General features: G+C 38.4%; 2 protein-coding genes and 1 long non-coding RNA gene across 4 annotated transcripts in view; 1 reads left to right on the forward strand and 2 right to left on the reverse strand.

Annotated features, from left to right (window-relative positions):
- LOC149053063 (uncharacterized) overlaps nucleotides 1–10,169 on the reverse strand; it is a 12,634-nt gene extending 2,465 nt beyond the window's left edge. For both annotated transcript variants that reach the window (XM_089213089.1, XM_089213080.1), the window contains exons 1-10: nucleotides 8,414–10,169; nucleotides 6,472–7,769; nucleotides 5,912–5,975; nucleotides 5,355–5,565; nucleotides 4,229–4,593; nucleotides 3,470–3,696; nucleotides 2,110–2,402; nucleotides 1,541–1,879; nucleotides 1,024–1,153; nucleotides 1–317 (exon numbers count right to left, since the gene is read on the reverse strand). The exon at nucleotides 1–317 is cut by the window's left edge. In XM_089213089.1, the coding sequence (XP_089069215.1) occupies nucleotides 1,591–1,879; nucleotides 2,110–2,402; nucleotides 3,470–3,696; nucleotides 4,229–4,593; nucleotides 5,355–5,565; nucleotides 5,912–5,975; nucleotides 6,472–7,769; nucleotides 8,414–10,112 (4,446 nt within the window). In that variant the 5' untranslated portion in view covers nucleotides 10,113–10,169 and the 3' untranslated portion in view covers nucleotides 1–317; nucleotides 1,024–1,153; nucleotides 1,541–1,590. The remainder of the gene's footprint in view (nucleotides 318–1,023; nucleotides 1,154–1,540; nucleotides 1,880–2,109; nucleotides 2,403–3,469; nucleotides 3,697–4,228; nucleotides 4,594–5,354; nucleotides 5,566–5,911; nucleotides 5,976–6,471; nucleotides 7,770–8,413) is intronic.
- Nucleotides 1–19,402, reverse strand: part of LOC149053057 (uncharacterized) — a 252,015-nt gene that overhangs the window by 109,624 nt on the left and 122,989 nt on the right. The window lies entirely within an intron of this gene.
- LOC149053064 (uncharacterized) lies at nucleotides 12,884–14,998 on the forward strand. Its single transcript, XR_016188879.1, has 2 exons — nucleotides 12,884–13,269; nucleotides 13,495–14,998. It is a non-coding gene; the product is annotated as an uncharacterized LOC149053064 (long non-coding RNA).

Below are 19,402 nucleotides of genomic sequence, written 5' to 3' on the forward strand. Positions count from 1 at the left end.
ACTGTTGAGCGTAAGGGGGGCACGGCCCGATTTATTGACACATGAAGTAAGGTAGGTTATTAGGACTTTCCGTTGAGAACACGTGCTTTGTCACTAAATGCTACATTTTCAAAACCCATAGAGCCTATGTTTCTGAATTGACATATTTTAGAACAAGATGACTGGTCCTAAGTAAATTTTATTTATTCGAACAACATATTTTAGAACAAGATGACTGGTCTAGTAAATTGTATTTATTCGAACAACAACGAAACCTACAACAAAAACAACATCTTACCACTTCCTTCTTCAAAGTCAGAGGTGACAGGAATAGAAACCTAAATGGAGGAAGGAAAATTTACAATATTACGGGTGAGTATGAGGTGAATAGAAATGAGGAAATAAAAAAAACTACTAATTAATCAGAAAAAGGAAAAATAATTAAGAAAAAAGGCCGAGGCATAGAAAGCGACTTTAAAGCAACTAAAAAATAAAAGTAGTACACAAAATCAAAAATTTGCAAGGCCCTGCATGTTCATTTACTGTTTCCTGTGGGCAGGATATTTCTTTACCCATTCGACATTCTTCAGTGTTTTTTTTTCTTGTGATTCGTCCTTAATAAGTTTCGTGCCGCCTTAAATGACCTCATTATCTTACTCGGAAAAAGGTTTACAACTTCTAGGAGAAGGAAACCTAGAAATAAAGAACTTGCTAAAATGGCTTCTTTTCATCTTAGTAAGTGGTCTGACAACAGGCAATGCACTTTGGAAGTAAGGTGAAATATTTTTGTTGAGAATTTGACTGTATTTTTACTTCCTAAGAGCGGTCGTAATTATTCCCATACAAACTAAAATTTTCGCCATGACTCTTATTTCGCAAGATGATCATCTCACAACTGGAGCTTGGGCTGCCTGTGGTTAAAGCATTGCTAATCCTTTTAATTCATTGTCACCTACTATAATAAGGTTGGCATCAATACTATATCAGCTCTGGGCTAAAAGTGCATTTAATTAGCAAATCCACAAACCGCAAGATGTCACTTACTTGAGACGCTAACACCATGATAATGTTGCACAAAAGTTCCTGATTTTGGTCGCAAAACTCCACTACTGGAACACTCTCACTTCTTAGGCAAACTTCACCAGCTGTGTAATAAACTTCGTTTTCGTGGAATCTATTAAAAAGGAAATGAATTTAAATGAGGTAAACCCAACGTACACCAGTCGAGTCTTCGTCTAGAATAGCACACGTTTTGAAATATTTTCTTACAACCGAAAATGACAGCAAATTTGACGAGAGGCCTACTGAATATTTAAAATCGAGCATTTGAAGACAATTAAGTCCAAACAAAACCAACATGTATACCTCTATGGCTCTATTGATTGATAAGAAACCTAGAAAAGCCATGGCGAAAAATGGTTAACTGACAATTGAACAATGTACAATTTTACAATGGAATGAATAAATCATTTCTATATAAAACTAGCATGAACGTATTTAGAAGTATTCAATTGAATCATATGTGCTTGATGGGCCAAAAATAAAGTATATTATATTATACCTCACAAATTGTAAGGCATTTTTCTGGTCTGTGCCCTGGGGTATGATTGCTTAGGAAAGCGACACCAAAATTTTCTCCTCTCCATAGACTGGTTTAGAAGAGCTGCCTTCGTCTTTGTAGGGCACGACACACTCTGATATTTGCCGTTTTACATCATAATACAGTCTTTGAGGGTAGCAAAAAAGTTTGAGCCCAAAATGATCATGAACACCGGTCTCACACAAGCACGTAAAAAATCGGGCATGCTGAGGCCTAGACCTACTGCAAAGTTTCCCTAAAAACTCTGTGAGGCCTGAAGCAGATTGTAAAAGTGATCTGATCAACTTGATTGGACGGAATCTGCCAAAAAAGAAAAGTAAAACCAAATACAGCTCAAGCAACCCAACGGAAATGATTATTAGCCATTGCACACTAATCTTGAGTCTACGTACTCGAGTAATCATTTTATTTATTGAATCTATATTGAACTAAAAGAAATACATGCATGTATGACTGTACACTAAAATACTGTTAAATTTCCTCTACGTCTTGCGTATTTTTTTTAAATAAAGCCGAAAATAAAAACTTACCCAGAGAAATGCCTAACTTTGAATTGCGCTTTCCCATTTAGAAGACGTGGCGGTTCATCCAATTGATCTGTAATGTCTTTCCAGTCATGTGGTTCAACTAGAGACTCACAGTGTAATATCCTCAGTTCACCAGGACATAACTCTGCTGGCTCTTGTTTTCCTCTACGGAGGGTAAGAGGAATCCTTATTGTTACAGGCGCGATGAGAGTAACATTTTGAGAGCTTGAAATGTAAAGAACTGGACCGACAAGTCCTCCCTCTCCTTTTAGCTCACTCTTTGGGAATTCTTGTACCTGGATTTAAAAGCAAAACAAGTTATGTTGGACATATTCAACTACTCCCAGCATAAAGTTCATTTGCTTTACATTGTGAAAAGTGAATTTCAGGATGAAATTTCAAAACTACCTAAAACTATAGTACACAATGTAAATGTCCTCTCAAAGTTTTATGTTGCAATATAAGCATTGTTATGAAAAAATGTATATATTGGACTTACCATAAAAATTCTGATTGGTCAGGAGCACTCAATCAATATACAATTAAGTGTGAAGTTATCATTATAATAACCCGATATCTGCAGCAGATATTGCAGGTATCATGTCGATTTCAACCTCTGCCTAGTTTCCAAGCCCTGACTGTCTGTGAAGTATCCTTAAACTTTTGTAAATTTAGAGAGAAGTGTCTTCCTTTGCAGTTTGTTTAAAAGACGTATAATAAAACAATAATTTAATTTAGTTTTTGCATGATATCATAACTCATCAAACCCTATGTCTGTGTTATCTTTGGCTCCCACGGATAACTCAGACCTTGGTTTTGCTAATTCATCATGATATCATGCTTAACTTCATCCACTAACTGCATTAATTGCAAACTAATACAAAGCGCAAAACCAATTTAACTGACAGGAATGATTTCAATTTGACATTTATGTCTAAGCAAAACGAAAACAAATGTTCTGTTTGTTGCTTAGAATGAGTTCTCCAAAACCTAGTTTTTAAAAAGGGAATTGCCAAGATCCATGACTACATTTGGGGACAGTAGTACCACAAATAATTTGAAGTTACCAAAACTAGTGATTAGAACATTACTACATGTATCTTCCCAAACATGAAAGCACATGCACAACTGTCCTGTATTTACCTTAAAGTTGTTAATTTATATCTCTCTTTCCATCAATATTGCCACCAAGGTCATGGAATGTATGGCAAGTAACTGAGGGTATAGGCTATACTCTTGTAACACCTTTGTGTTATCTCCTTGCTTTAGACAATCCCCTCACGCCAATCTTACAACTTTCAAAACTGGAAAATGAAAAACTTCCAGAACTCATGCATGTATAGAATTTTAAAGTTCCATGTACCTTGATTGTGACACAGAAATCTTGATTGACAGGAACACAACTCTGAGGAATTTGGACACTGACATCAGGAAATTCAGGCACAATACAGGTCAATTCCGGACCTACTGCAGTACCTCTTGAAAAGGTGAAAGACTTAGGACGCCAGATTGCAGCAAATGAAGAAACTGCTGATTTTGTACAAACAGCTTGTGCAAATGGGAAAAGCCACTGGGGAACTGTTGAAGTTTCTGCGTGAAAATAAAAATAATGGTTGAAATTGCTTCCTTCAGCCGTGTTTTGAAGTCTTAAAGTCTTTAATTCTTTTGCTTCAAAGAATTAATTCTGCAACAACATGGTGATTAAGATAAATTTATATTATAATGATTAAAATGCATTGTAGACTTCTTGTAATATCTATGCCATAATTACGCGTACTGCTTGGATGCAACTACAGGTAAAATAAAAAAAAAATAAAAACTCTGTTGGATTTTTAATGCTCATGAAGTGGCAAGAAGTGTATTTTGACATGATGAGTGTAGTTCGGAGGTCATGCATTGCAGAGATCAACATCAGTATCTGAATCAGTGCACACCTACTCCTCCCCTAAGCCAATAATAGTCAACTGCTAAGTTTAGGTTACAAGCTCGGGTTAATTTTGGGTTAGGAGAGGGGAGGTGCACAATTGCTCAGATACTGACATTGGTACCAGTGAAAAAGGGAGCCTGAGAATATAATTCAATAAGTTATTCACACTTGCATTTCATAACAACATAATGGTACCTGATCCATGCCAAGTATTCTCTGTCTTCAATTCCTTCCATTCATTGTTCTCTTGGTCAATCAGTTGCTTGATAACCACCTCATACCCCTCCACATTTGGGGCACTGTGCAACAAAGCTACTGTAAATCTTGTTCCTTCAACACTTTCCTTGTACTCCAGATCTGGTGGGCCATCATGAGATAGTTCAATAACACTGCTAACCAATATCTCATCATTAGCAATGGGTGGGGAGAGGATTCTGGGGTTCCACAGTAAGCATCTACATGTAAATGGCAAGGGATGTTGGATAGCCTCACTGCAAAGTTGGATAGAGGCACCCGCTTCCCTTATGTGCCATGTGTCTTCCTTACCTCCGATTTTTCCTCTGAAATACAAAGGAAAATTAATCACCCAGCATTTTCAGAGCATTTTTGTGCAAGTGAAGTAAGCAATGACAAGGGTATTAAAATTGCAAGTAAGAAACTTGCTCAGATAATGACACTTAACCTCAAAAATAAATCTAATAACTGTTCTAGACCTTTTTGGTTAATTTTTTTTCAGTCAGTTATTAACGTTATTACTTTTTGCAACCCGCGAAACAGAGCATGTGAGCATAACACGTCACGCAATACATCACGCTGGGTTTGTCCAGTTGATTTTGATGATCGCAAGGCAATGTTGAGTTCGTCGCTCAAAACAGTTGTGCTTTGTGGTCCATAACAGCGTAAAATCATTAATTATGGAAACAAATTTGCAGAAAGGAGGGCTAGTTAAATGCGTAACTGTAAGAATTCTTTCAGAGTGTGCGCGTGTTGTTTTGTAAATAACACTGTAACGTATTTTAACTTGCTTGTGTGTCCTTTTAATAAGCCTTAGGTAAGAAGAGAGGTTCATCGGTATATTTCATAACATATGATCTCGTGGTAATTCTGAAAAACACAAACAGTTCCATCGTATTGACGTCATCTAATCCATTCATCTTAAATATGCAGCGAAAAAGCATCGATCTCTCTCCAGAATGGATCTTTTTTGGACGTCGAAACAACCTTCGGCCATAAATTTCCTTACAACAACTTGCAATGTTTGCCCGGTGGCGATTCCAGAAATCATTGCGCAAACGCAAGCGACTCATTCATCTCCACTTACTCGTGTATCTTTATCCTATCTGGATCTTGTTCCTGCTCACTTTTTAACTCTTCGTCATCTTCTTCTTGAATTGCTAGTTGTTGCACTTGCTGACTAGCCTCTGGAATCTCTTCGCTACCATCGGAACTATCGTGATCATCATCATCATCATCGAAAGGAATGTCAACTTCGTTGTCACCGTCATCGTCCTCATTGAGCAGCTGTTCAGCTTCTAAAATAACAAAGTTTTTTTACTTGAAAAGGATTCACCAGTGAAAAGCAAATCCTGCATTTTTCAAAACAATTACAATAAAGCATCGTTCGCCTACGCCCCGTGGAAAGACGAACCTTACAAAACATCAACCATGCTCATAAATAACGAAAGACACTTGCGTTCTCTCGGACATATTAGTAAAAAGAAGGCCTGCAACTATGCTTATATAAAAAATCCTTTTTAACCACGTTTTTTATAAGTGTAATTGCGGGCGTTTTTAACTATTGTCTTCAAGAGACCGCCTTTGTCTTTCGTTATTTAATATATGCGCGACTTATGGTCAAAGTATTCCCTCATTAAATACCTTTTGCTCCATGAGAAAGGAATCCTTTCACGGTTCCCATCAAAGTTCCGCTCTGTTTGGCTCCCTGAGTGAGCATTTAAACGGAAAAAAGTTCAGAGAATCGCCATTAATCCGAATCTAAGTAACGTAAATGGGCTAATAAAAAGCAAAATGTGTTGAGCCACCAAGGATAATGTAGCATGCTTGGACAATGTAAGGATAACACTTTTGGTAAGTCTAAGATGCATTTGTTCCACAAGGAGACTAGCTGGGTAGATTTCGCGAGATTGCTCGGTTCAACCAATTAGAGAGTGAAAAACTAATGAAAGTTAGCGATTGTACTATTATGTATACTAAACTAAAACCCTTAAGAACTTCGTAATAGACCTCGCTCACATTAGAGTCTCTGTGCCTCAGTGGTAGAGCACCGGGGCGCAGAATCCGAAGGTTTGAGGTTCGATTCCTCATGAGGAATTTTTTCTTTGTCCCACGCTCGTGACAAGACGGAAAACATCTTTCTCTTAACTAGACCCCATTCAAGTTGATGTCAGCCATTAATAAGTTAAAGAGCTTTGTCATACCTTTAACAAACCCTCATACTTCTGTTTCTTCCTCTCTTTCATCTGTGATGTAGCCATTTCTACAAGGTTGGTGAGAATGTCGATTCTGTCGTGCTCTGACATTCCTTCCTTCTTTCTTTTCCATTTCTCTTCATAAAATCGAAAGGCTTCGTTACTGTACTTTTCGCCCTTACTTTTCTCGGAAAGCTGTGCACAGAGCTCACAGAGAGTTTGCAGAATTTCCTCTCTCTTGGTGTCTGGTAACTTTCTCGTGTCCGGTGAATTCCAAGCGCCTTCATAAAACCATAGAGCTTCTTTTTGGTATCTCTCCTGTGTTTGACGGTCGCCAAATTCACCAAGCCTTTTTTTTAATGAATCAATAATTCTCTTGTTGGCGAGTGAAAATTCAAACCCTTCGAAGGCTCTTTCTTCGTCCCAGTGACGAAGAAGAAAGTGGAATGCTTCTTGTCGAAACTGATCTTTCCTCTCTCCTTTGCGAAGAATCGCTTCGTACCTCTCAACGATGCTGACCATGACCTCGCTGTGGTTTCCTTGGCCCAGAGACTTCTCAATCTCCCATGCTTCCTCATAAAACTTTTTCGCTTCGTCAGAGTCCTCCAAGTCTCGACAAATCTCCGCAATTTGGAAAGCACTTCGAGCAGTGTCAGGGTGCCTTCCCAAAATGACCTTCCGGATCTCGTAAGCGTTCTTTGCAGGTTGGTAAGCGTCTTCAAAGTTTTGCAACCAACAGTACGCGTTAGCAATGTTTCGATTGAACAGAGCAGTGTTCAGCATGCCCGGGATTTTTAGCTCCTTAGCGAGCTCTATGGCCTCTTTGTAGAATTCGATTGCCTTTTCAAATTGTTTCTTTCCTTCATAAACCGTCCCGATCTGTCCTTTGAAGAGAGGCATGTCAAAATGTTTCATTGAGCCAGAAAGCTGTTGTCTCATATCGTATGCTCTCATGTAGTACTTTATGGCCTCGTCATGTTCTCCTAGCTTGTTGTGGCAGTTTCCAATGGCGTTTAAGCACCTTGAAGTGCTTGTGTGGCTGTGAAGTACATTTTCCATTATCTTCAGCGCCTTGTGCAAAATCCTCAGTGATTTGGCCATATTCCCAGCTCTGTAATAAACTTCACCCTTAGAGAACAGGTAGGAACTCTTGGTCAACCTAAAGGATTCTTTGCTCTTAATTTCCTTCTGCACTTTGCTAAGTAACTCTTTCGCTCTCCTCGCGACTGTCAATGCTCTCTGCCATCCCTCAAGTTTAAGAACCATCAATGTTTCGTGGCATTTTAGTTCTGCTCGAAGCAAGGAACCTAAAAAGACAAGGAAAACAAGTTTTCTCTCCCTCTTAGTTTTATGCACATTCTTAACCAGAGAGCGTTTTTATCTCTTCTTAGAAGGTCAATGAGAGTTAACTTCAGGAATGTTTAGAGAAAGTTTGGGTAGGGATGCATCTGCCTCTTCAAACCCTGAACCAATTCAGGAAGTTACCCTCTACGAGATTAAAAAAAAAAAAATGCGTATATTGCGACAAACGACCTTGTTGGGCCTGGTCAACAAAACTGAGAAAAAGTATACCGAATCTTAGTGCAAATACCCTGTATAACTTCATCGCGAAAGATCTTTGGGCGTTCGAACAGATTCGAACAAAATAATAAGGCGGTAAGCTCCTTACCGGAAGGGTCAGATGACACTCAATAGCTTTGATTGTGTGATCTGATCGCCTGGGTGAGTGAAGTCCTGAGAAGGACTGTTGTCGGAAGTGGTGACTGAAGTTTCGACAACCTGAGCTAAAGTAACCACCAGAGTCAAGTAAACTGTCATTGTCAGTCGAATTTAGTTAATTTTGTTTTGTTAGTTTTTCCATCGAGTCGATGGCTAAGTTATACTACCGAAGTATCCAGAAAAACTCCCTACGTAAACTAAGACTTTTTGCTAGGAAGTAATAAAACTCTACCTTCCTTTCCATCTTCCTTGACCTTTTCGGCCCAGCAATTAAAAATTTTCTTCCTTGCTTTTACGTCAAGCATGGCCTCGAAGAGATAAAAGATCATAACACTTCCACGATGCTCTTTTGGGATAAGAAGATGGTCTGACTTGAAAGAAATATCCAAAGTAAGTTCAAAGTTTGGTTTGTCAAGATCAAAATTATCGAAGGCATTCATGTAGTCTTTGTCCAAAAGCTTGGAAATGTCTACCATTTTGGACATGAAATATTTACAAAACCTGGCTTTTGCCTTATCGTAAACTTTGACGAACTTCTTTTGGTTACTACCGATGCTTCTCAGAAATGTTCGCACCAAAGGGTGGATGTCATATGTGAGTTCTTTCACGTCAGGGTCTACCGTTAGCACTTCACTATTCCTGAGACCTTCTAGTTGTATAACAGCTTCTGACGAGTCCACTTCAAGGACTTCGGCTGCTGCTTCGACAGAGAAAGAGCGACAGAACAGTGACATCGAAATGGCAGAATCTTTTAACTGTTTACTTGGCAAGAAGAAAAACATTTTTCTCAAACAGCTTTCTTGCTCTTTATCAATGCCTTCCTTTTCAGAGTCGAATACGTCTCTCTCTCCACTCTCCTCTGCTGGTGGTATTCCCGATTCTTGTGGCTTGGCTGTTAGTGGCTGCTCAATCGTTTCCAGAATCTTGGTGTCATCTGCTATTTGTTGCCTCAATATTGCTGCCATTCCTTTTATGATAAGGGGATTCCCTTGGCATATCTGCAGTAGTTTCTCTATCTGATCCTCTCGAACGCTGCCAATTCTCTGACTTTGGAATAGAGCACTTGATGAAGCTTTCTCTAAGGCCATAACTTCGTAATTGTCAACGTTGGCCAACTTTGCGTGACGAAGTGTTGATCTTGATGTCAACAAAATCTTCAATTTCGATTTCCCCGGATAATCCTTTGGACCTAGAAGTTCTTGCAGAAACGTCACAAAATTGGCATTACGGGAGGTGGAAGCTTCATCATCTCCTCCTGCAAATTTATCGACGTTATCAAGGAGCAGCAAAATGTCACTGTGTTGCTCTGCCTGCCTTAACTGTTGCATTAATTCAACTACTGGATTTGCTTCGAAGCTTATGATCGTTTTGTCTGGTGCTAAAGCGTTTAAAACGTGAAAATGAACGTCTTCCATCTCTGTGATGTCTCTAAAATCAGCCTTGAATTTCCTCCCTGGCCACTTCGAAATGGTTTCCATGGCCAATTTCGTCTTGCCTACACCACTAATTCCATGCAAATTGACAACACACGAACTCCCCGTTGTCAACATTGCCATAACTTCCTTTAGGTCACGTTCCCTGCCGGTCAAACCTGATTCTCCCTTTCCAGGACTGACCTCTTGTTGGCGGTTTTCCTTAAATTGTTGAATTTTTTCCTTTAGCGACTTTTTCTTGGACGTTTTCGGGCTTAGAAACCCCTCCAACAAAGTCAGATTGTCCTCCGATACAAGACCCTGCTGAGCAAATAATTGGAGGCATGAGTACAAATCTTGTTCTCCTTGATCCTCAAACTTGCCCCTAAAATTAGTTTTTATGGACGATACAGCATGCCTTAGTTCTTCGGGGCTGAGTTCATCGGACACTCCTCGAAGAAGCTTTTGTAAACGAGGAGAAATTTCTCCAGAAGCGGAGATTGTCTCGACGGACGCCATCTTTGTTTAGCGTCGGTGGAGGCAATGTCGCACGACACGTGGTCGGCGTAATGTCTTCAAATTTATGCAGGAGAATGATATGATTTGTGACTGACAAAAGCAATTTTATTTACGTCACCCAGGAATTTACCTTTAGTGACCGATCTCAGTTGTTATCATACAAAGCAGTTCAGTTGAGAAGCCGTTGTTTTAAACTTTTCTGAACGATTGAGTAGGAAAGTAGCTATGTTTATCACTAAGTAAAAGAGCACCTTTAATTAAAATAATTGATTTGATTTGCAGTACTTAAAGCATGAAACCACTTATAATTAAACGCCCTTTGATAAGCTATTAATACGTCTTTCGCATCCTCCGTTCCATTAACACGAATTTTAATCTTAGCAAAGCTGCTCTTCGGCTGTATTTCTGAAAGCGATTTCACTAGCAGTCACAACTTGACGACTGGTCTGCCGTTCAGCAAAGCGAATGCCGAGAGAGTCGGGGTTAGGAACCAATCTTTCACGGCTCGTTCCACTCTGTAAGCGGGAGTCGAAGAAACTTCTCTCTTAAAGCATTTTCTTTAGCTCACTTTTGCGTTACAATTGATCAATAGAGTGTGAACTATCGTTAATGAACTGGCCCGCCTCTGTCAACTAATTAGCATTATAACAATAAAACGTGAGTGCCAAAGTCAAATAAAAGCTTTACATTTACATGCCTAAAAAACGCGTGCTTAACTCAGATTAAAGAAATTTTTTTCCGAAGTCGAAACTTTTTCTCTCAAAGTATTTATTTAGTTCACGTTTTCGTTACATCGGATGAATAGAGTGTGAACTGTCGTTAATAATCTGTTCCGTTGCTAAATAATTTGTATAAAACGATTTTTTCTTACTCTCTCGTTTTCGCTCGGAATTCGCCTTTATCTATTTTATAGGCCACCGTTGTTTCTCTTTACGCGCCTCCTAACCTGTTTTGCCACCACAAATGTCAACACCCCTGTCATCCAGAGCACCATCCCAGCACCTTTGCCACGGACACCACTTCCGTCATCACTGTCACCACTATCACCGGTTCCACTTCCATCATCACTATCACCACTAGCGCCAGCTCTGTCGCCACTAAAGCCAATATTGTCACCAGCACACAAGCTTAGTCCGTTCCGCTCCTTGCCACGAAACCTCTTCACGAAGACCCACCCGGATGGCCACTCAGAAATAGTCCCATGGCTTCAGCGTATTTCTGAACAACAAACAGCTTTGAACGAGCGGTTCGACGCGCTAATTAGAGTGCTTAGTGGTACAAACGAATCAGCCACACCCCCTGTTGAAAGCCATGAGGTCGTGGATCAACAAGAACTTCCAGCATGCACTACATCTTTGGATGAGTCAACGAACTCAACGCAGTTAGAAGTGGAAACTCGTGATGATACCCTCCTTTTATACGGTCGTGGTCGACATTGGGAAAAAATTGCGGTTCATCTTGTACGTCATTTCTTTTTGCCGCTCGAATTGGATGGACAAAATGTTAGGGGGGTTGGAATTAAACTTCCGCTTGATCCACTTAAAATGGAAAGGATAGGAGAGATAATCTATAGATTTTTTCCGTTAACGTTAACGCAACAAGAACAGGGATGATTGCCGTAAAGCTATAGACGGATACGTAATAGAAAGATTGCCGAACAGGCACGCGTAAATTAACATATTGACATACCTCTGTTTGTTTTCAAAGTTTTTATCGTTAACATTTTATTTTTTTTGATTTTATACAGTAAATTAAGCTTAGTTGTGTAAATGAAATATTTGGGTTGATGTCAAATTTTAGAGTCTGTGTTGAAAGATGTTGACATTACTGACAGACGCTTGCAAAATATGGTAATGAACGGTAGTATGTCGAAGCGTTTTCGGTTTTTAGACGAATTTTCGTCTTTGACATTGCGATTAACCATGACTTGACTTATTATTATTATTAAAATATGATGCGCCCCGCAATCAAGCAAAACATCACGAGCGATGCGAAATGAAACTGTCTGGTATGTAAACACTGAAGCGGGCTCCGTTTGCAATGAATAAAACAGAACACCATTCTCATTCTTAAAAAGCACATTTTCTCTCTAATCCTCACCGAAGATGATCGAGGTAGGTCGAAAGTTTCGAAGAAATCATCACCTGCGATATAAACACCACATTGTTCACATTCCGCAGCGTAAACATCTTAGGGAGCGCTGATTGCAGTGAATAAATTGAGAAGGATATTAGTGAGTATATGTTTCGTTACTCGCTCAATAAAACTCGAGTTTCGATGCCTTGGGTAAGTGACATTTTCCTTCCCAGCCGATTCATCAACAACTCAAATCAAGCAAATCTACTGCTACTGCTCGTTATTCAAAACATCTCGCGAAGAGTAACATGCGTGAGTGTAACATGATTGCTTTTTTTCATTATGTAAATTTCCATTGTCTATTCGCCGCTTTTTCAAACCTAAAAGTCCTTTTTTTTCACACAACAACGAAATATGTTGGAAAATTATAGCACCGAATAACAAAGGCACATGAATCACGCATTTTTTCGATCGTGAGCGCAAAAAAATCGTATATACGCGTCTAACTACCCTGCGTCTGAGCGTATGAAATTTGTCTGCGCAGTTAACGTCTACGCGAGCCAACATGATCTCGAGACCGAAATTACGATTATCGTTATTTCTAAATTGGCACCAAATTTATGGATATAGTAATTTCGTGGCACTCTTTACCAATCCTCTTTAAACGTGTTAAGTGAAGAGAAGGACTCGGTTCCACTGTCTTACAACATTCAAGATGGCGGAGGAAAGGGGTAAATGTGCGTTCAGTTGTGATAAGCATGATCTCGACACCAAAATAACGATTACCGTTATTTCTAAATTGGCCCTGAAATAACGAATATCATAATTTCAGTGCATGTCTGAGACCTTCGGGCTCGAAGCTTGGGAACTAGTATTCAGGGAAAGATAAAATGGCGGCTTACGGCGGCGAAGGAAATCTCAGTAGTTTAATATTTAGCGTGAAAAGGCTTGGGTGTTGTGATCTGGTTCTCAAGTAAAAAAAAAATCACGGTCTGCAATGGCCCTACCACCTTTTGAACAACAAGAAAACATTGAAACGGTGGTAAAAAGCAGCAAGTTTCGAAGTCTAAACGAAAGATGGGTAAGCTGAGTTTCAGTCAAATATCATGACATTTGGGATGTAATTTCGATACCGAATAAATAGTTCTACATGATTATACACGCATAGGATTCTGTTGTGTTCACGTGAAGGCCATTTCAGCCATTCCTGCCACTTGTAAGTGGTAGGAAATAAAAGATATGTATAGTTGTTTCGTATTGAAGCCCTGTGAAATCAAAAATTTGATTTATTTCTTCTTTGTTTTAGGTGGTCATTATCCATTACTTTTGGAAGTCGATGCTGATGAGAAAGAAAAAATGTTTATGATTATTTCTTCTCTCGAACATTTTACTATTTAGGTACCAAATAATCTTGATACTGAAGATCATTGCATCCATTATGAAAAAATTACCCTTGATTGCTTTGTCAACTGGAATGTATAATGTAATATACCTTGTGATCTGTGGGATTTTCACAAGTAAACTAGAAATACTTGAAGAGGGTAATGATGTACTTAATGCAGAGCATTTGGTACAAAGTCTGCTTTGCTGTAATCTACCTGAAGGTGCTTTTTATATGCTAGTAAGACTTGCACAGCCCAGTCAAAATGTTTTTGAGTAGTAGAAAAGCTGGCCAAACCTCTTCCTGAAAAGCAGTCTGAAAAATGTGAAGTTAGCGGAAGGTACTTCATTGTAGGCGGCCAAATTGTAAGCTGCCAGCCCATTTTGAGTGAGCAGTAAAACTCAAGATTGGCTATTTTAGCTAATTTTATTGAGAACCAAATTCCCAGCAACGGGCACAATTTTACTGGGCTATTTGTTATTTAACTACTTAGTAATATTCTTATTAAAATTTACTGCATTCCTTTCTAATAATTTGCTGTTGATTGTATGCTGTATATAGCTTATGATTTGTGTGATTTTCACAAGTAAATTAGAAATACCTGAAGATGGTAATGATGTACTAGATAATGTACTTGATGCAAAGCTATTTTGGTGCAAAGTGTGTGCCTTGTCTGTAGGTGATTTTGCATGCTAATAAGACTTGTAATTCAAATAATACACATCAGCTGGAGTGGGAATATTAAAAGAAAAATAATAATATTTAGCTATACCAAGTTCTGGTTTTATGTCCAAAGTGTGTGCCTTGTCCATAGGTGATTTTGCATGCTAATAAGACTTGTAATTCAAATAATACACATCAGCTGGAGTGGGAATATTAAAAGAAAAATAATAATATTTAGCTATACCAAGTTCTGGTTTTATGTCCAAATTAAGCACTTAGTTGAAGATCACTGCACTGCTCAGGTCCAGAAGGCTGAAAGAGTACTGTCTGCTGTTAGTTTGATTTTTGTCATTTCTATTGATTTATTTTATTTATCAATGTTTCTTTGAATTGTAATTCATTGATCTCTTTCAATAGTGCAGGTTCGCTCATGTAACCTAATCTCCCACTTATGTATGTATGTATGGATGAGCTCAGTCAAAATGTTTTTGAGTGGAAGGCAAGCTGGTGATAGTAATAGGCAGCAGAGGCTGAACCTTGTCTTGAATGGAAGTGTGAAAAGTGTGAAGTTAGCGGCAGCTATATTGTGGCAGGCAGCCAAATTGTCAGCTGTGGCACATTTTGACTGGGCTGATTGTGTGTAGTATATATGTGCACTTCTTTTAGGGTGTTAAACAGGTTAAAGTACCAAGAAATCCTCTGTGATAACTTGATAATTCAAGATGTAAAAATTTTAAATAATAAGGTAAAGCTTGATCATTCTTAAGAGTTTCCATTTGTTCTGGAAATTTGGGGGAGGGTCAGGGGAGCATTATTTATACATAAATAATGTACATAAAAAGTAAAAAAAAAGGCCCAAGGTAAAATCCCAATTTGTTTTAAGAGTTAATTTTATTAAGAGAAAACCCTGGATATAGCTTGGGATTTGTGTGATTTTCAAAAATTGTTAGGAACCTTGTTAATTTTCAGCTTCAAGAACACAAGTACATAATCTTTAGTGCAGCCCTCTTTTCTCCCCGCCATTATTCTAATTTTTTATCAAGTTTCCTTTTTCTTGTGTTCAATTAATTTATTGTCTTTACAGGTGAAATTTTAATATCTGCTAGCACAATTATCTCTGCTAAGAGTGTCTACCATCACTCTTGCCGGTCTCAAGCCCAAAACGCTGCAAACTAGCTGAAACTACATGTATTTCGTAAAATTGCAATGAAATCTATCTAAAAACACCAAAATCCGGCAGAACGCACGAGTTTTTGCCAAATTTTACGCAAAAGTTGACAAAAGCGCTCAATTCGACCTGAAAAACACTTTTTTTTTTGTGCAAAAATCAGCCTATTTTACATTCAAAAGCACGATGTCTTTAACAAAATAGGGATACAATCCATGTGAAAACACTTATTCCAGCTAAAACGCAGTGTTCTCAGTAAAATTTGGGTAAAAAAACGCGTAAAAACCGTCAGAAACACGACAAATTGGGCTGATTTTACCCACTTTTTGTGTAAATAGCTGCCAAAACCCTCTAAACTAGCTGGAACTACATGTTTTTCACAAGATCGCCATAAAATCTTGAAACGTTGCTTTAGGGACCTTTATGCCTCCAAAACGAGTTTTTACTTTAAAAAAAATGGAATGAACAAAGATGTTAAAGGGGAAAAAGCTGTGAGAAAGGAGAAGTTTAGTGTTGCTGTTTGATATGCCGCCCAGATATATCAATTTATTAATTTAACGCCTTTAGCCGTGGGCAGAAGTTTTTCTCTAGACTAAGAGGACCCTCTTTATGTTGACGAACCTCAATAACTCGTTGATTTTACTGTTTTTACACAGATTTGATTTTAACCATATTCGCCAAAATAACTGCCAAAACACGGCAAACCAGTATCTCGGCCAAGAGCGATATTGGCCATTTCACACATCCTTATTAGATATGAATTTTACTAAAGATTGTCATTCTAGCATATGTTGGCTAGTTACCACAGGTTTCTTGATTTTCATGGGAAAGTGGCATTGGTTGGTACCATGACCAATCTCCTCGACTTTCCCATGATTTTCATAGGATGTTAGCGACCCATACTTCGAACCTCAGTTGTTTTTTTTTTTTTTTACATTGGCGCGAGTTTCACAACTTTCTTGTGGTTTGGCATTGACTCAGAGTTGGGCTTATTTTTATGGCTAATCCATCGGCGACTTTCTCATGATTTTCTTGGGTTCTCAACAGTGACACGCACTTTGGAACCATAATTTTATAAATATGTCAACACTGGTAAATACTGCTAAAATCTACACTCTACTAAACTCCATGTACCACAATAACCACACAACTGCGTGTGCCTACTTGAAAATCCTAACCCTAACCCTAAAACTATCCAGTTAGCCTAGTATTGTATTGCTGGTTTGAGTGACTAAACTGGCTCAAATGATCCAGCTGCTTAAAAATCTAAGCACAGAGTAAGTTTAAAAGATTCAATTTTGTAAGGTTTCGAAACAGTTCCAAAATTAACATGCACATAGCTCAGTGTAAAACATCGAAGCTTCTAGGACTTCTTATGATTCCTACGAACGTACACACCTAATGCACGTCAATTTGCCTTTGTTGTCCTCGAACGATCACGTCTTCATGGTAACGTGGTGTAAGAACTGTACAGCACTTTATAAATATATGTTTTACTTGACGGTAAAAGTTTGAATCCGTACAAGGAAACGTAACGGAAACAGGCGATGATAATATTCCGTTGACAGAAATGCAACGGAAACGTGTCGTCATATTTCCGTTCAGGAATCATAACGGAAACATAACAGGTCCAAGGAAGAAGTGAATGATGTGGAAACATAGAGTTTCATTTTTCCGAATTACGGAATCATGCTATTTCGTCCTGTGCTCACTCTAACTCTGTGCTATCCTAAACCTAACCCAAACCCCAAACCAATCCTAAGCTATGGTAAAGGGTTTAAGTCAGGGTTGAGGATAGGGTTAGGGCAGGAGCCCATTACCTGGTTAGGGTTAGAGTTTGGGTTGCTTCGGGTCAGAGGGGTTTAGTGTTACAATCAGGGTTAGGGCTAGGGTAAAATTATGCTTAGAGTTAGCGGGGTTTAGTGTTAGAGTTAGGGTTAAGGCTAGGATGAGGCTATGCTTAGGGTTGGCGTTAATATTTTTCTACAAGCATTCAATTGCAGGGTTTTTGGTGTTGTGTTTGCAAATTTCAGTAACTACTTGAAAGTTTACTGAAAAACAAACGATAGGCCGACTGGTACACTTACAGGATAGATAGAGAAGGTTGGGGTTAGGGTTAGGGTTAGGGTTAGGGTTAGGTCTAGGTTAAGGGCTATAGGTTAGGGTTTAGGGTTTAGGGTTAGGTTTTAGGGTTATGGAGTGGGGCTAGGGTTAGGGTTAGGGTTTAGGCTTAGTGTTAGGGTTAGAGGGTCTGCGGTTGAGGTTAGGTCTAGGGTGAAGGTTTGGGGTTAGGGTTTGGGGATAGGGTTAGTGTTTAGGGTAAGGATGTAAGCCTCTTCAAAAATATTTTTAAGAAGATTTTGTCACCTTTTTCACTTAAATAACCACCTGAAGAATTTTGACCTGTTAGATTATTTGAAGCGGTTGGATTAATTTTGATTGGGGTTTAATAACTTTTAGTAGTTTGATGATTATTTTTATCAGTTGAACGACTGTAATATGCTGGATCTTTTTAACTAATGTTACCATCCTTACCTGAATTATTTGAACCAATTTCACTGGTTACACATGCATTATCCAGTTAGACCATTTCAACTGGTTGGATTATTTAAACCAGTTTGTCCATTTTAGATATTGGCATCATTTTATCAAGTTGGATCATGTTAACCAGTCGCACGATTTTACTAAGTGAGATCGTTTCTTCCGATTGGACCATGTCACGTATTTAAAATCTTTTCACCGTTTAAACCATTTTATCTTGTTTTGGCTGGTTGGACCATGTTAACCAGTTGTATCATTTTGACTGGAGTGAAAAGTTCCGTTCTTAACCCGAGCCCTAACCCTAACCCGAGGTTAGGGTTAGGGTTAGGATAGCTCGCAGCTAGAGTTAGGGCTTGGGTAGGGTGGGATTATGATTAGGCTGAGGGTCACAATTTTTTCTGAAAACATCCAATTTTTTTTGGTATTGTATTTGGCTCTAAACTTTAACAACTACTTGAAAGTTTGCTTGAAATCAAAATATACCATTTTTTGCCAAAATAACTGCCAAAATGCGCAATTCGGGCCTTTTTATCAATTTACACTTGGTTTAAGCTTGGTTTTTGTGTTTTCCCACAGACTCTTAAACTATTTTGCTGAGAACATTTTTTGCAGCGTTTTTAAAACTGAAATAAGCTTATTTTTGCAAAAAAAACAAACGTGTTTTTCAGTCGAATTTAGTGTTTTTGTCAACTTCAGCGAAAAATTTTGCAAAAATCGTACATTTCTGCCGTATTTTGGAGTTTTTAGACAGATTTCGTCGCGATCTTGTGAAAAACATGTAGTTTCAAGCTAGTTTTCAGTGTTTTGGCAGTTATCTTGGCAAAAAATGGGTAAGTCAGCGCAATTGTTTTTTTTTTTGGTTTTTAAGGTTTTGTTTGCCCAAATTTTACTGAGAACACTGTGTGTTAGCTTGTCTCCATTGTTTTTTCGCAGATTCTATCGCTGTTTTGCTGAAAACATAACGTTTCAGCTTGTTTGCATCGTTTTTGGTCGTGAAATAAGCTAATTTTTGCAAAAGGAAAAAAACCTGTTTTTCAGCCCAAATTGACATAAAGGATACAGAGGAACATTTGCTTATTGCCTTTTTTTTTTGTCCTTACTCATGAAGTTGATTTTGGCATTTTAAACAAAAACTCTGCTAGAGCATTAATTGAATGACATATCATGCACTTACTTTGAAGCAAGAACACTTTTTTTTTAATTCAGAAAAATACCTTTTTATTTTTTTTAAGGACTGCTGGATATAACCTGTACAACCAAGATGAATTTACATTCATTATTTGTCATAACTTACACTAAATTAGAAATTCAAGTATGAAATGAGGGTACTAGCCCTTTAATAGTGTTCAAAATTTCCATATGCAGGGGTACTTGTGGCTACTGGAGAAGAATCAGTCTTTAACCCTTCACCCCCCCCCCCCAAGGGAGATAATAAGTACAGATATCCTCTTCCCTGGGGGC

The sequence above is a fragment of the Pocillopora damicornis genome, chromosome 1 (genome assembly GCF_964200805.1).
Source record: "Pocillopora damicornis chromosome 1, jaPocDami1.2, whole genome shotgun sequence".
NCBI lineage: Eukaryota > Metazoa > Cnidaria > Anthozoa > Scleractinia > Pocilloporidae > Pocillopora > Pocillopora damicornis.